The following is a 16771-nucleotide window of genomic DNA, read 5'->3' on the forward strand; positions in this document are numbered from 1 at the left end:
ATTGCCCTCAGATTTGTTACAAATACAAAAATACTTCAAGTGAACGGCAGCCTTCTGAGGACGGTTGTGTCTTTTCAGATTTTTCTGTCTCTACTTGTTTCTACTTAGCACTTGTTTGAGCCTCATTATGACTTCATGTAATAAGAGTCCCAAAGAATTTTTCGATAAACATATCTTGAGTTGTGATCTTTGGGTTTTTGGATAGGCCTGGATATCGGGTGAGTCGGTCCAGATATTTCAATATCCAGAACTATTCATTACGCTACGATTATTTTGCAAATGGAATCATTCAGGTCTTTGTAAATACTATAATCAAATCCAAACCTAAACCGTCGGTTTTGATTCGGCTTTGAATCTATTCATAGCATTTTATATACATTTATTTAATAAATATTTTATATAGATCTTTTTGGTACACATACCTAATACACTACTACTCAAAAATATTTGTGCAATAAAGAAAATTTAGTTAAAAATTTTTCAAGGAGCAAAATATTGAATACTAAAAGTCACGAAAATTAGGAGAAAATAAAATAAAGATAAAAAATGAAACTATAACTTGAAAAAAAAAATTATTTTTCTCAATAAATCTTATATCTACAAGAGAAGCATACTAGGCATATAATTTAATTATGAACAATACTTAAATTCTTCTACTTTTAAAACGAACTGATAAAAAAATATTAATTAAATACATAACTAATATAGTATTAAAAAAATTACGGTCCACATATCGAACTCACTCTGTTTGAATAAATAAATAAATATATATATATATAAAAGAGAATCACAAACTCATGATAACAAAAAAAGTACAATACAACGCAAGCAATGAATATATCAAATTCAATTGCCACGCGTTATGAAAAAAAATTTAAAAAATCACTTAAGCTTATTAACAAACAAGAAAGTAAAAAACTTGAATTGCAAATAATAAACGCTTTGATTCATCAACATATATCACAACCTATTTAGAATTTTTGATTTTTGAAAAGCTCATTGTAAACATTAACATATAATAACCCCTGAAACAAAATAATTTGATGTAAGGTGAGATGTAAAAAGTAGGAGCCAATCTTATTTTTAATGTTAGAGTTTGAAGATTTAGACTAATCACTATCAAAATTAGGATTTTTAGATTTTATATGTTTTTCCATCTTATAAATTATAAATAATTTTTTTTATAAAAATCAGTACCACTCAAGTACCCACGGTTTTGGCTCAAGAACCAAGAACCGAATCAAACCCAGTCAGTTATTGGTTCTCGGTTTCGGTTCCTAATTTATTTTTCGAGAAATTGGATCAGAACCTTCGATTCTAGTTCGATTTCGGTTCGAAAGATTCGATTCCGGTTAAAGTGTCTAGACCTATTTTTGGATATTGTTATAGTGTTTGTAGTTCAAATAATAGTTTACTGTTTATGAGCATTTACAAGAGATTCTTTAAATATGAGATCCTCCCTAATTTATAGAGTCAATCTTTAAAATTTTGCTCCAATAAATTCTTTAAATCAACATTTTAAAATAGAGAGATGGTTTGACTCTTCAAATCTAAAGAGACAAACTTACTCTCTATAATTTAAGAATAATATTATTTGCAGTGAAGACTACCGACAGTCGTTTTATGAGGCGTACACCTGACAGTTTTTTATTTGATATATAATCCAAAAAATAACTACCATATCTATATATCAAATACCAAATTATCAAGTGTATATCACATAGGGCGACTACCGACGGTCTTCACTACGAATAGCATTACTCATAATGTAATGTACTCAAATTTTTTCAATTTTCAATGTAGAAAAATAAAATACTCCCCCAATCCCATTTTATAGGTTGATTTTGTTTTTCACATGGATTACGAAATTTATTTAATATTTATTCATACTTGTACAATTTCAAAATTAAATGAGAAAAATTGGTTAAAACTAGTCGAATTAAATAATGTTATATTTGTAAACGAACAAAATAAAATATTCTCAATAAAGAAATATGATTATTTAATTGGGACAAGAAAATGAAGAAAGTCAATCTATATAAATGGGACGGATAGAGCGATAATTTGGAGGAAAACTAGTGAAAATAAAAGATAAGAAAAAATAATAAATACTTTTTTAGAGCAGTAAAATTAAGTGATAAAAATAAAGAGCCTCATGGAGTACTTAAAATTTCTTACTTTCTAAATTTATAGATGCTATCTAAACTGTTAAATGTACTCTTTAAAAATAGAGAGTTTTTTGGAAATGTACTAACTATTAAACATGTTTCAAGACATTGATTTTTGTTTAATAAAGACTCTTGATCTACAAGGTCTTCATTGAGAAAGGATTTGGATTTTCTTGAACTTAATACACAAACAACATTTAGGGTTTGTCTGATTGAAAAGATGGAATTGAATTGCCTAAAAATCGAATTCCAAAGAATTGAATTGTCTAGAAATTATTTTTCTGAAAATTGTAAATTATTGTGTTTGATTAGTATAATTTTTCACGTGAAAAATGTTGAAATAAAAGTATTTTTTGGTGTACGTTCAATTTGTTTTACTTGAAAATTTTCAATTAAAAGGATAAAATTTACTGGTATTGGGGACGAAATTTGTTTCCATTGCCAAAACAAACAAAAAAATCAAGAAAATTATCTATTTTTTGGTGTTCGTTTGACCTTGTTTTACACGAAATTTATCAATTAAAATGAAATATTTTTTTACAATAATAATTCCATTACCCAAAAAAATAAAAAATCGAAAATAATGCTACAGTAAAAATTTCAGATTCCTAGACAAACAAAGAATTTGAATTCTAAGAAAAATAAAACATATCAAACAACAAAATAAGGGAAACGTGGAATTCCATTTTCCATGAAATTGAAACCCAATCAAACGGTGCCTTAGATCTGTCCACGTTGACCTCCAAAAAATGAGAGCCAACATATAATCATCTTGAGATTCTTGACAAGATTTTTCTTAAACCGAAGCTCTAGAGAAGTAGCTTCATGGTGAGAGTTCCTAGAAGATGAAGAACAGAAATTTTGCTAGGTTTCTAAACATCGATTGCCTTCTTTACGATTTTCTAGAGAGGATTTTGGATTTTTTACTTTTTCTTGAAAATGCGTCGTCGTGCCATTTAAGGATCCATATCAGATTGTAATTCTAACAATTTTATGACATGCAATGTTCGCTCATAAGCCTAGTAATTACTTTCACAGCATTCTTCCATTGACATCTTTCACGTGGTCTTCTAATTAATTTTGTCACGTGGAACTTCAAGAGGATATTTGTTTGTTTTCTCTCACGGGACAAGATATTCGTGTATTCTCTATGCTTCATTCATTGTATGTTCTCAGTCTAAATAACTCTACATGGGCTCGCTTTTAAAGGTTGTGCCTTGTATTCTTCGCTAAGCTCACTCTCCTCGTAGGTTTAGGACTTGTCTGGATGAGAACTAGGGAAAAAAATTTCTAATAGTTTTGCCTTAGCAAAGTGATTGTGATGAAGCCTACACGATCTATTTCATATAACGTGAATTTACAAAGCAACATCCCAATCTCTCAATAAGAAAGCATGTTGATAATTTTCATTATAAACAAGTGCTCTAAAATGTTCTTCTAGGCGCTATCTAAACTCAAAGTTTGGGCAAAACGCTTCACGCCTAGACGATTTTTTATTTTCCAATTTTTAAACGGTTGAATTTTTTCCTTCATTTCTTTCGTATTCCATAGATGCACTTTATTAGTTTTTCTTTTTTTAAAATATTTTATTTGACTTTAGCTTATTATTCAAAAACTTTCGTTTGACTTTAATTTCAAATTTTCAAAAGATTTTATCCGTACAAAAATTAAAAATGACCTTATCTAAATAGTTAAATGAGATTTTAAGTTATGATATTATCTACATTTGTAATTATGATCTTGAGACTCATTTTATTACAAACTCCAAAAGCATGTATGAAATTTTTATAAATCTATTAAGTAGGACTTGTCCGATTGAAAATTGAAACTAGGAAAACTATTTTAATTTTTGCACTTCGAAAACTTGAAAATTGTATAATTGACAAATGTTAGGAGTTATTAAGCCCTCTAATTATATCAAAATACATTTTCAACAGTGATTTGATATCATTTTTACCACATATTCTTCATTAATATAATATTAAACGCAAATTAAAAACCCTTCTTTATTTTTTAACAACACATTTCTCATCAATTCACTATTCAAAAATTCATTTTTTGGCAAGAATGGGGTTCAAACAAAGACCGAGTAAATATTGTATTTTATAATTTTGGATGTTTAATTTGTATTATTTTAATTATTAAATAATTTTTAAAATGATTAAAATTTCAAAATAATATTATAAATGAGAAAAAGCAATTTTTACGTCTAAACCTCGCATAGGCTTGTAAAACTTGAAGTTTTGGCTCCACGTCTAACCACGCTTTACGTTTGTTAGAATATTGTTTTGAACATTGGACCTTTTTGGTTCTAGGATGGATCTAGCATAGGGTTGGGCTGGGTTGAGCTCGAGTCCAATAAGTCAAAAAAATTGGCCCAAAAAATTCATCCCAAAACCTTTTCTGCCTTGCCCTACTCAGACTCTACCCTACGCAACCCAACCTAGGGATTCCAAATTCTAAATGTGCAATAGTTTTTATCAATGTACCTAACCCCAACACGGCAAACCCAAACGCGATTGTAGTCATTCTCATCAAATCTCTATGTTCTCATCGATTTCAGATGATCCATCTCTACCTCTCGATAAATCCTCTACATCGTTAAGTTCTCAATCCACGGTGTAAGACGCGATCCTTCTATCGTTTTTATTATAATTTAAACATAGAAGTTCCTTTAATCATTAAGTCAATTATATCAGCAAAATATGAGATAGTGAAAATTTAATCAATCGAAAACAATTTTTTGATAAAAATAAGAGTAATTATATTACCACTACAAAAATTGTTAAGCTCACCACATTTTTTTTATTTACTTAAATAACCTTAAATGAAATTACATAAGTGGGTTTTTAATATATTTATCACATAAAATAATTTATTCTTCCACCGCAATCATAAAACTTTTAAAAATTTATCTTCTTCCCCAATTCATCCCTCACCCTCACCCTCACCCTCACCCTCACCCTCACCCTCACCCTCAAAACTTCCTTTAATTTCCATAAGTTCACCACCATTAAACTGTCATCCAGTCAAAAGAACACAAATCAATAATTATCAGAGAAGTACGAAATACGCTCAACATCTCAATTTTATTTTTTTTATCCTAGTGGGTGCAAATTTCCATAAACGATCAAAGAAAAGTTAAGCACTTTCAATCCTTTTTCAAGCAAAAACAATTTCCAACAATTTATCACTTCATGGATGAACAACTGAAAAGTCAAGGAGCGTCCAACAATTAATCAAGATTCAAACAAACACAACAAACAGTAAAGAAATGCAGAAAATTGTAAAATGAACAAAAGATTTTTTCGGCCGAAGCACCAGAGGTTCGGCGACCACTTCTAACGCCTATTCCCCTGTTGAGCATCCATTAAAATGGATAAAGTTCGGTTACACTATAAAGCCCCAAAAATCAGGCAACAAAAATACAACAGTGTTTCAGAAATTTACAAAGAACCAAATATAGAACTTATCTTTTCGGGAACTACACAAGGCAACCACTATTCCACACAGGAACTAACTGAGACCACAAAGATCAACCAACACAGATTTTGCCCTCCAAACTGCCCTTCCTTGAACCACACAGGTTCATACAAGACTCGGCACACATTTAACCACGGTAACTCTCAACATTTATCACTGGAACCCTCAAGAAAAAACCCTTTTCATGAAGAAAATGAAGTTCTCACACAAAGAAAAACGAGAACCCAAATACGGTCTCAACACCAAGAATAATATCCCAAATCTTGCTTCCAGTTAAATGAATCACCCAAGAATAATAGAGAGTTAACACTCAGAGAAGAAGAGACAGGCAACTTCGAACCCTCGAGAATATCTCACGTCTTTTTGCCAAAAACCAAGAATAAAGTCTCTGAAATTTTCTTCTCTAACTGCCGGTCACAAAACAAGAGTAATCTCCAATAATATATTCAACATACCCTAAATCACCAAGAAATTAGGGATTCTCGAAGAGAAAGAAAGGGGCAAGTTCATGGGCTGAAGGAAAGAAATAATTTCTGAATTTTTCTGTCAAAAACTGAAGCAGAACGTGTCCAGCAGAATAGTCACCAGATTTATATATTATAAGTCATCAGAATCTGATCCAATGGTCTCCAAGATGCCAAGTGTCTAAATCTTGTTAATTGCCCTCACTAATAGAGTTGTTATTATTGAAAGACACGTTTTCTTCAATAATTTTGGAAGCACTCTTTACACAATAAAAAGTCAGCAGCTTAATTTTTAACAACTGTAACGTTGTACTCAAGAACAGCATCACCATTTGCATTATTAAGGTAATTTGTCTTAACCTTAATAAACCCTCATGCGAACCTAAACATTCCTCTTCCACCAACCACCGCCAGTTCTCTATCCCCGTCAATCACTGGATTCCTTGAAAACATACTAGAACTCCCTTTAAATTTACCACTGGTGAAACCAAGATCAACATACATAACGAGGGTCAAATTTTTATCTTGGCTAGAAGATAGATACAGCCCTTGTGCATTGCCAATGATATTTGAAGCAATCTCTGGGCCTTCTGTTAGAGGATCATTGATGGCGAATGTGGCGCCGAACGTGGTCGGATGGTTCGGTTTCCCGGTAGCATTTGCACTTGCCACCATCACCGCCGTGGGTTTATTCCCACTGAGGATGTCGTAGAGGAAGAAATGAAGTTGAGTTCCCCCCAGGGCACATCCAAGTTGGTGGAACAATCACATTGGGGGGCTCTGGAACCAAGTGTGGGGAGTTCGATTCCTGGTTGGAGCAGCCAAGTGATGTAATAATCAGAGAAAGGATTGGAGCAGCTTGGTGATGTAATAACCATGGAGGAGGTTCCCTTTGGGGAAGGAGTAAAAGCCATGTGGGAACCTGGAAACCAATAAGGGCACAACCTGCGATTTACCTCCACTAGTCACTGAGGGGCCGGGGGCTAGAGGTCCAGGATTTAGTCCGGCTAAGCTGGGACACCTGGGTTATCAAAAAAATAAAAAATAAAAAAAAATAAAAAAGAAATGAAGTTGAGTTTTTTTCAGCTTCATAGTTCATATGGTTTACTTTGCACCGAATGACGAGAGTTTGGATGAGAACGAGACCTTCTACACGCGATATGGTTTTCTAGAGAGAGATTCTGCTTATGTTGATGAACACGCCTCAAACTTATCTTTTTTAATTTCATTTGTTGGATTAGGAGTAAAATTGTAAATTTGTTGTGGTGCAATTATTGAAAATAGATTTTAATTGTGGTGTGGTGAATAAGTTTTATGGTTGTAATATAATTACCCTAAAAATAAATTTTTTACATAACATAACTGTCATAAATAGAGAGATATGGTTCACATGCACACTCTCAGTAGATATAGTCATTTTCAAAGAACCACGTTGTTTTACGAATCAATTAAAAATCAACTAATCAAAAAATCTTATTGTCAAAATTCAAATGACATGACGAGAAATAACTAAAACTGTCTAATACAAAAAGATATACGTTAGTATTCACAAACAGGATATGCATTTACATGTGAATGAACAGCTATATCATGGAGATCCGTAAAACAATCATTGATAGCAACATCCTTGAATCATTATAAAATTATTGCAATCTACGAAGTAGGTTAAGAATTTGTATGATTGAGAAATATGATCCATCATATCCAAGCATCATACATATTAATTTCAACAAAAGACAGTCCAAAAATTTTGTACGAAGACAATGCAACTTGTATTACACAACTTAAAGGAGGTTATATCAAAGGTGATACGACGAAGCATATATCTCCAAATTTTTTTGTACACATAAGCTTCAAAAGAATGGTGATATTAATGTCCAACAAATTTGTTCAAGTGACAATGTAACAAATTTATTCACAAAAGCATTGCCAACATATACATTCAACAAATTGGTTCGTGAGATTGGAATACGTTGATTCAATTATTTTCAGTAATCAATATCAGAGGGAGTAGATATACTCATTTTCTTTCGCATATGTTTATTCCATTGGATTTTCCTAATAAGGTTTTAATAAGGCAGCTTTTATTTTTAATACTAAAAAAATAATTGTACTATTTTTCCTTCGTTTGATTTTTTTTTATTCCATTAAATTTTTATCAAATAACACATAATTCAAGGGAGAATATTGTGAATGATAAGTTTATTAGTGAATGACAATTGTATCCCGCAATTCTAAAAATTATTACCGTTGTATCCCTGATTCTTCCCTATAAACATAGAATTTTGGTTTTTAATAAAATACACATAAATCTATTAATTTCTCTCTATTTTCTTCTCTTCTCATAACAAGTATCTTGGTAACTAACGGTTGACCTTTCTTATAAGCATAATTTAGGCATGATCAAAAAAATGCAAATGCACAACATAATTTTAATACTCACTTGAAATCCAGAAACATATCTAAAATAATTCATACACATCTTAATTTGTGTCTAATAAATACAATGCGAGTAATATTGAATGAATTTTGAAAAATACAATGTATCTTATCCGTGATTGAAATCAAGTAATGTGGTTCAAAGAATGCAATTAAATATGCAAACATAAATAAAATTCTTGAAACTAGAAGAAATTTGAAAAACAAAAAAATTTTTGTCAACATATCTCCCCCATTTTTTATGTATACGAATCCCGTTTGCATTAATTAAAATACACGTCGCATTTATATATTCATATTTGTTTTGTTTGTTAAACATGCTTATCAAGTAGGGATGCACATTTTGTATAAAGATGCTGCCATGTTGCGCCCCATGGGCCTTGGCTATCAAGCACGTCTCGCATTTTTTTCTCAGAAATAGTGGAATTGGACCGAACCAAATAGAATCGGTCTATTTGGTTTTGTATCCGCAACTAAATGAGTCGATTTTGGGACAATGCATCAAGAACCGAATCTTCGATTGTGTTTTGATCCGGCTCTTGATACTGTTTTGAAAAATAGTAGTGAATTCGATTCTCCTGAATTTCTTTTATTACTTGCATCAAGATGCACTAAATATTTAAACACTAGACCCCAAAATTATCTCATGTTAAAATTTCATTTTTCTATATGCTTCTTCTTCTTTCCTTTAATGGTAATCAAAATTCAAGTATAAATAATTTTACAAATACTTTTACAACTTCATAGTTTTAATGCAACCCAATATGAAAAATATATTTTTAGTTCAATATTCATAAGAATTCACATCTTTCGTTGTTCCGAAAGTGACCGATCATTAAGAATCAATATCCTCGAGGATTACTAAAAATAATCAAATTATTGTTGTACAAATTTTCTTCAAACTATCTATACCGTTTCTGCTGTGTTTAAAAACCTGAGGATGATATGGTAAACAAGCATCAGTGATAAACCCCTAAAGTGCGTATTCTGGCATTTCTTCCAATTGGTACCCACGGCTACCTCTAAAAGAATCCCCAGTTTTTAGCCGTCCGATTTTATCCAACGGTTCACGAAAAACCCTAATCACGCCGTGCTTGAATTCCATATATGTGCTCTCCAGTTGCGTCACTCATTCCTCGTTCTCTCAGAAACCCTAATATCGCTTTTAGCAGTTGGCGGGTGAGAGAACAATCTATATTCTTCAGTAGGTCAGTCTATAACTCTGATTTTTTTAAACATGTTTATTTGCTCATGATTATGTAATTTATTTATATATATGTATGTGTATGGTAATGGATTTTTGTTAGTAGATCCGTTAAAGCGTTAATGTTTTCTAAATTCATGTTTCGCTGGATCGATTATGCTTAATGTCTGTGTGTGTTTTTGGTTCTTAGATACATGCTTCTTTATCTAGAACTTTAGTTAGATTAAATCATGCTCTGTAGAATTCCTCATTTTGTTTGAAATAATGTAATTGTTTTCATAGTTTAATGATAAAGCATCTGATCTGTTGGCGCTTTAGATATGTGGCAGAGCTCATAGTATTTTTCACTGTTTGTGGTTGCCTCTGGTCTTGGAATTTTTACCTGCTTTCTTTTAATTGTTTACATCCAAGTAAAATTCAGATAACTTAGTCAGCATAGTAGTTTTTTGATGTGTTTATTGTTTTACTGCTGCCCTTAGGAAAAATCAAGTCTAAAGTGCTCAAAATCATAACTTCAGAATCTGATATGAGAAGTTTACACTTGCTAAAGTTTGTTGTTTTACTCTTGTTCTGGGATTTTTAGAATTACAGAAGTATTTATTTAGAGTATGCCAGAGGATGATTTTCATTCATTTAGAAAATATATGTTCCTGATTGCATTTTTTATTGCTTTGCAGCATATTGAAACCTTAACATGGGATTTTTAGAATTACAGAAGTATTTATTTAGAGTATGCCACAGGATGATTTTCATTCATTTAGAAAATTTATGTTCCTGATTGCATTTTTTATTGCTTTGCAGCATATTGAAACCTTAACATGGGAAAGGAAAAGGTTCACATTAACATTGTGGTCATTGGCCATGTCGACTCCGGAAAGTCTACCACCACTGGTCACTTGATCTACAAGCTCGGTGGTATTGACAAACGTGTCATTGAAAGGTTTGAGGAGAAGGCTGCTGAGATGAACAAGAGGTCATTTAAGTATGCCTGGGTGCTCGACAAGCTCAAGGCTGAGCGTGAGCGTTGTATTACCATTGATATTGCCTTGTGAAAGTTCGAGACCACTAAGTACTACTGCACAGTCATTGATGCTTCTGGGCATCGTGACTTTATCAAGAATATGATTACGGGTACCTCACAAGCTGAATGTGCAGTCCTTATCATTGACTCCACCACTGGTGGTTTTGAAGCAGGTATCTCCAAGGATGGTCAAACTCGTGAGCATGCTTTGCTAGCTTTAACACTTGGTGTCAAGCAGATGATTTGCTGCTGCAACAAGGTGAGCTTATATTGAACTTTTAAAATTGTTTCTCGTGTAGATTTTTGTTGTAGAAGATTGTTATTAATTATAGTTACTTTTATTTTGTGGTCTATCTGTAGATGGATGCTACCACACCAAAATATTCCAAGCCTAGGTATGATGAAATTGTGAAGGAAGTTTCTTCCTACATCAAGAAGGTTGGATACAACCCTGACAAGATTCCATTTGTCCCCATCTCTGGTTTTGAGGGTGATAATATGATTGAGGGGTCCACAAACCTTGACTGGTACAAGGGCCCAACCCTGCTAGAAGTCCTTGACCAGATTCAGGAGCCCAAGAGGCCGTCAGATAAGCCTCTTCGACTCCCACTTCAGGATGTTTACAAGATTGGTGGTATTGGTACTGTCCCAGTCGGTCGTGTGGAGACTGGTGTCCTCAAAGCCTGGTATGGTTGTAACCTTTGGTCCCTCTGGATTGACCACTGAAGTCAAGTCTGTTGAGATGCACCACGAAGCCCTTCAAGGAAGTCCTTGCCCAGATTCAGGAGCCCAAGAGGCCGTCAGATAAGCCTCTTCGACTCCCACTTCAGGATGTTTACAAGATTGGTGGTATTGGTACTGTCCCAGTCGGTCGTGTGGAGACTGGTGTCCTCAAGCCTGGTATGGTTGTAACCTTTGGTCCCTCTGGATTGACCACTGAAGTCAAGTCTGTTGAGATGCACCACGAAGCCCTTCAAGAGGCTCTTCCCGGTGATAATGTTGGATTCAATGTCAAGAATGTTGCTGCCAAGGATCTCAAGCGTGGTTATGTGGCTTCCAACTCCAAGGATGATCCTGCTAAGGGAGCTGCTAGCTTTACCTTCCAGGTCATCATCATGAACCACCCTGGTCAGATTGGAAATGGATATGCCCCGGTGCTTGACTGCCACACCTCCCACATTGCTGTTAAGTTTGCTGAGCTCCAGACTAAGATTGACAGGCGATCTGGTAAGGAGCTTGAGGAGGAGCCCAAGTTTTTGAAGAATGGTGATGCTGGTCTCGGAAGATGATTCCAACCAAGCCTATGGTGGTGGAGACTTTCTCTGAGTACCCACCTCTTGGTCGTTTTGCTGTTAGAGATATGCGTCAGACCATCGCAGTTGGAGTCATCAAGAATGTTGATAAGAAGGACCCAACTGGCGCCAAGGTGACCAAAGCTGCTGCCAAGAAGGGTGCCAAGTGAGGCTGGATGGCATACTGTCTTTATCATTATTGCATTATTTGTTTTCAAAAACGTTTTTTTTTTAACATTTTTTTCTATTTTAATTTATGGTTTATTGATAAGCTTTTATCAAATTTTACCTGCATCTTTTGTGTGAGAGGACGTCTGAGCAGTGTTTGCTCAATGGACGGGGGTAAAAGCTATATCTTGTTGCCAGTTCTTTAGGATTTTTTGTGTAAGATGAGTTTGTAGCTCGTGTTTTGGTAGTTAATTTGGATTTGAATGTTTCGACACTGATATCATGTCACAGTATTCTTTATTCTACTGTGTTTTGCCAGCTTAAAATGTTTCTAGCTCAACGATAATTCCTCCTCGTTTTCTGATATTACACGTAATGTCAACGTAACATCCTCGTTTTGCCAATGATAAAACGTTTAGAAATCCGTTGTGGGTTCAAATAATTTTAAAAAATCAGGAACGTTATTTTAGAAGAGCAGAGGAGTAAACTACTTCATATATGAGTCAATTGTGATAACTGATAAGCATTTAACTCAAAAAGTTTAAAAACCTAGTAGGGGGTAATGTATAATAGTACAATCCTCCTTGATCAGTACAGGAACAAGAGGAACTTATTCAGAACTTACAACTAATACACAGGAACAAGAGAGAGAGAATCAAAACAAAACCGAAAATAAGATACATTGCTTTTACCCTAAGTTAAAGCATCACCTATAAGCCTCTCCTCTTAATTGAAGTCCGTTATTTTGTCATTGCCGAAGGTCCTGCTCATCTTTGCTACCTCTGGTGGTGCAACGACGGCTGATGGGAAGATTACGGAACCCGACCGAGCGTCAACAATATCATCCAGCCTCTCCTCGCTCAGTCCAAAAGCTTTTGCAAGTTCTGGCCCTCTTAGTTTTTTTAAGATAGAGTTATCCCCCGCCAAGAATTGAGGCCTGTTATTGCGAGCCGAGCTGGAAAACCCGAAGAACTCAAAAGGGCCAGTTCGCGATGCTATTTGGCAGAATGGGAAGAAACGCGGAATAAAGAATACGTCCCCTTCCTTTACTTCGGCATTCATGGCTAGACTTCCATCAGGAGACGCAACTTGAATTGTACCAGTTCCTTTCAAAACAATTCCATACTCTGTTGCCGTGGGATTGTAATGTGGTGCCATCATTGATCCCTACATCGAACAAATAACACAATTTTAGACGATTACATATATGAATGCCTGCATTTTTCCTACTTAACATCAGACAAACAATGTTGAGGCATATACCGCAGAGAGATTGACTAGGAAAATTCCCAAATCAGAATCGTCAAGGGGCGAGTAATCGGACTTGTCCAAAGCAATGCTCCACCCATAATCATTCTTGAAGTCGGGATTTCTGTCATAGATATTAAAAGGGTCCGGCTCGTCGCTTGAACCTCTTTTGTCCTCCCTTTCCTCGTTCTCACTTCCAAATATATATGTCATCAAAAACTTCCTCAAAGTCCACCTTGGTTGCTTCTTTTCTTCTTCTTCGCTGTCTTTCCCTATGTGCACGATTCTCTTCATCTCTGCCAGCTTCTGATAGTTTTCTAAGTCCAAAAATTTTGTCCTCGGCGAATAAGAAACATTGTGAAAGACAATTGGACCCCCCATTTGCCTTGACAACAGTTCCTCTACTTCGACTATTGAAACCTGTTAACTACGATATCAGACCCTTAAAAGTGAAAGGCCTCGAGTTTTTACAAAAAATCTAGCGAGTTTACTCACGTTGAGTGCCATTGACAACGTAAATCGATCAAAACCCGAAAGTACAGATACTGGATATTTCCCACCACCAATGTAGAAAGACTGCAATCACAGAAACATAGAAGAAATGGACTTCCCAAAATTTACAATAATGCATATTTAATCAGTATAGAGAAATCTACCTGGAATGGTTGTAATCCCAGGCTGTCTGAGGTATCGATACTGCAAATTATATGAAGTCTTTGTCCCTCTGCTGTATTATTTATATAAAAAGGAAATCCTGCACCAATCCTATATATATCTCCTGTTTCTAGCTTTTTCTCCACCAATTTATCTTTGTAGATATGCCCAATTTTTGCTTTCCCTAAAATAAGTTCATTCCGATTTAAGTTTCCATCTATTTTCAATTTATCAGAGATAAAACACAGAAGAAAAAGAGAGAAATGAATAGGTACCTCTGCGAACGAAGAGGACGAGACTGGAATCAAGGTACTGAGGGATGAAGAGGCTTTTGGGTTCCATAGTAATGAAACCAATATGCAAAGGACTCTTTATAAATCTCCCTCCTACTCCCCTCACCACCCTAACATCACCAGCATCAGTCTTCACAACATACTCAGAATCCTGCAACAGAAACTGATCCTGTCCTTGCCTCATCCCTGCTCCGCCCTCTTCCCCTCCACCAGCACCGGCACCACCTCCTGTTTCCCATCTTCTTCCCTCATCTTCATATGCGCCACCCACGATTGCCACCAGTGCAGAACACAGCACCACCAAGATCAGAAAACTAGATACACTTCTCTTCCCCATTATTTTTCCTCAAAAATCTTCCTCAAAATACTGCGTTTTTCTCAGTGTTCGGTGCAATATTTTAGAGTTTCGAGGTGCTTATGTAGATGGGACTGAGTGATGACAGGGCACAGGTGTCTATCATGTACGATAACGCAGCCTTGCTGGCATCTTATTATGGTAGAGACACAATTTGCTGGCATTTTATGGTAGGGACACAATTGAGATTATCATCACCAATTCTTCTTCCTATGATATTTTAATACGTAGCCTCAAATTTTCAGTTTCGAGAAAAAACCTCAAATGGAATGGCAGCATATGTCTTTAACAACACCGTCCATTTATCACAATGGGACCATTCAACAGACCCAATGGATTATTGTGATACGAGCACCAATAACTAAAAGTAATTAGCATAAAACATTCTTATCTTCTACTATGATTGTGCAAAACATCTTTACTGTTCATTTTTTTACATTTTTATCTCTATCTTCCACATTTCATTATGCAAAAGGTCATTTTTAATTCATTTTTGACGATTTTACCCTTCTATTTAAATAAAACAAAAACAGAATAAAAGAAAAAACAACGAACTAATTGATTTTTTAAGAATATATTTTTAACTCATTTATAATTTTTTGAAAATTTGGGACTTTAGTTGCAATTAGTTCTTTTTTCTGCCTTTTCTTTTCTCTTATTTAAATAAAATGGTAAAATCATCAAAAATGGATGAAAATGATATTTTGCACAATGAAAGGTGAAAGGTAGAGGTGAAAATGTCAAAAATAAAATATATAAACGTTTTACACAATAATATTAAAAGATAGGAACGTTGTGTGTCAATTACCCTAACTAAAACATACTCATAGACAATTCTTGCTCAACTGAGTTCAAGTCATTAGCATAGAGATAATTTCGATCCCAGTCCCCAGTCTTAATCCTCTTTTACACTTTTGTCTTAAAATATTTATTTCTTGAAACTGTTGTCCGTATACTATTATTCATGGTGTAAAAAGTTGTGTCGCATCCGATTTTATATGGATTCTTAAGCCACACTTTTGATACAAGAATTAATTTGTGATCCAATCCCCCCGCCCCACCACACCCACAAAAATAATAATAATAATAATAATAATAATAATAATAATAAAAAAATGAATTTGCTGAAAATTTACCACATTAAGCTTTTAATATTTTTCTAGTGTGTGTGTGTGTGTCTTTATATATATATATATATTCTAACATGTTAGGCCTGCTTAAATTTCTTTTCTTTTTAGTCCGATTTTGGAGGCGCTCCTGTTTTATAGCAAAATTATCTGGGCATGGAACCATGCTTCGTGAAACTAATCCATACATATGATAGTTTGTTTTGTTTATAAAGGCAAAAATTTCAACCATTTCACGGTTTTTAATGGCTAAATTAAATTTTCATACGATCTTATTAAGCCAAATACACAAGAAGTTCATAAGTCTAAGTAGATTATGATAAAAGTTGATGAAATATGAAATTGAAATGTTAATAAAAGCTGTTAATCTCATGAAATATGTGGTCAAAATTGAAATTTGCCCAAAAAATATAAAATCTTAACAAAGTTTTGTTCGAAAAAGCACTAAAATGAATAGTCAATTGAAGTTTGTATTGAAAGAATAGTCCTCACAATAGTCTCGCAATCTAGTAAATCCCTGAATTCGGGTGGTAAAAATGAACATGAGATTTCTAATGCTTAGCACCTATGCTATATGTATAATTGATCTTCTAAGCATCAACACTCGGAGTGATATAAAATATGTACATATGGCTGTCCACACCTCTCATATGGCCATCACACATATATACATATGTATGGCACAAGTGCTAAGCACTAGATGATGTGGCACACCACAATAGGTAATGGAAGTGTACCAAGTCACTGTTTGAAGAATACAACGGATTTTATTAAATTGTATATCAACAAGAATTAAATAATTTTTAATCTAGTTAACACATAAGTGTTTTAGAAGTTACCCTTGTAGCGTGCTTA

General features: G+C 34.1%; 1 protein-coding gene and 2 pseudogenes across 1 annotated transcript; 1 reads left to right on the forward strand and 2 right to left on the reverse strand.

Moving 5' to 3' along the window:
• Positions 1–6400: 6400 nt before the first annotated feature.
• On the reverse strand, positions 6401–9659 carry LOC111393048 (annotated as a pseudogene).
• On the forward strand, positions 9507–12539 carry LOC111393662 (annotated as a pseudogene).
• Positions 12540–12736: 197 nt separating this feature from the next.
• Positions 12737–14890, reverse strand: LOC111393661 (vicilin-like seed storage protein At2g28490). Its single transcript, XM_023019315.1, has 5 exons — positions 14417–14890; positions 14144–14325; positions 13983–14063; positions 13503–13907; positions 12737–13406 (listed from the first exon to the last, which is right to left on the reverse strand). Exons 1-5 carry the CDS (start codon positions 14769–14771, stop codon positions 12966–12968), a joined length of 1464 nt encoding a protein of 487 aa, XP_022875083.1. The 5' UTR covers positions 14772–14890; the 3' UTR covers positions 12737–12965.
• Positions 14891–16771: the final 1881 nt, after the last annotated feature.

The sequence above is a fragment of the Olea europaea genome, chromosome 4 (genome assembly GCF_002742605.1).
Source record: "Olea europaea var. sylvestris chromosome 4, O_europaea_v1, whole genome shotgun sequence".
Taxonomy (NCBI): Eukaryota; Viridiplantae; Streptophyta; class Magnoliopsida; order Lamiales; family Oleaceae; genus Olea; species Olea europaea.

What these genes read in the sequence shown, in the direction of transcription:
- LOC111393661 (XM_023019315.1), bottom strand. Translation starts at nt 14,771, where the DNA reads ATGGGGAAGAGAAGTGTATCTAGTTTTCTGATCTTGGTGGTGCTGTGT. An exon ending in CGTCCTCTTCGTTCGCAGAG is followed by an intron (nt 14,326 to 14,416) that starts GTACCTATTCAT and finishes AACTTATTTTAG; the next exon opens with GGAAAGCAAAAATTGGGCAT. An exon ending in TCCTAGTCAATCTCTCTGCG is followed by an intron (nt 13,407 to 13,502) that starts GTATATGCCTCA and finishes TGTTCGATGTAG; the next exon opens with GGATCAATGATGGCACCACA.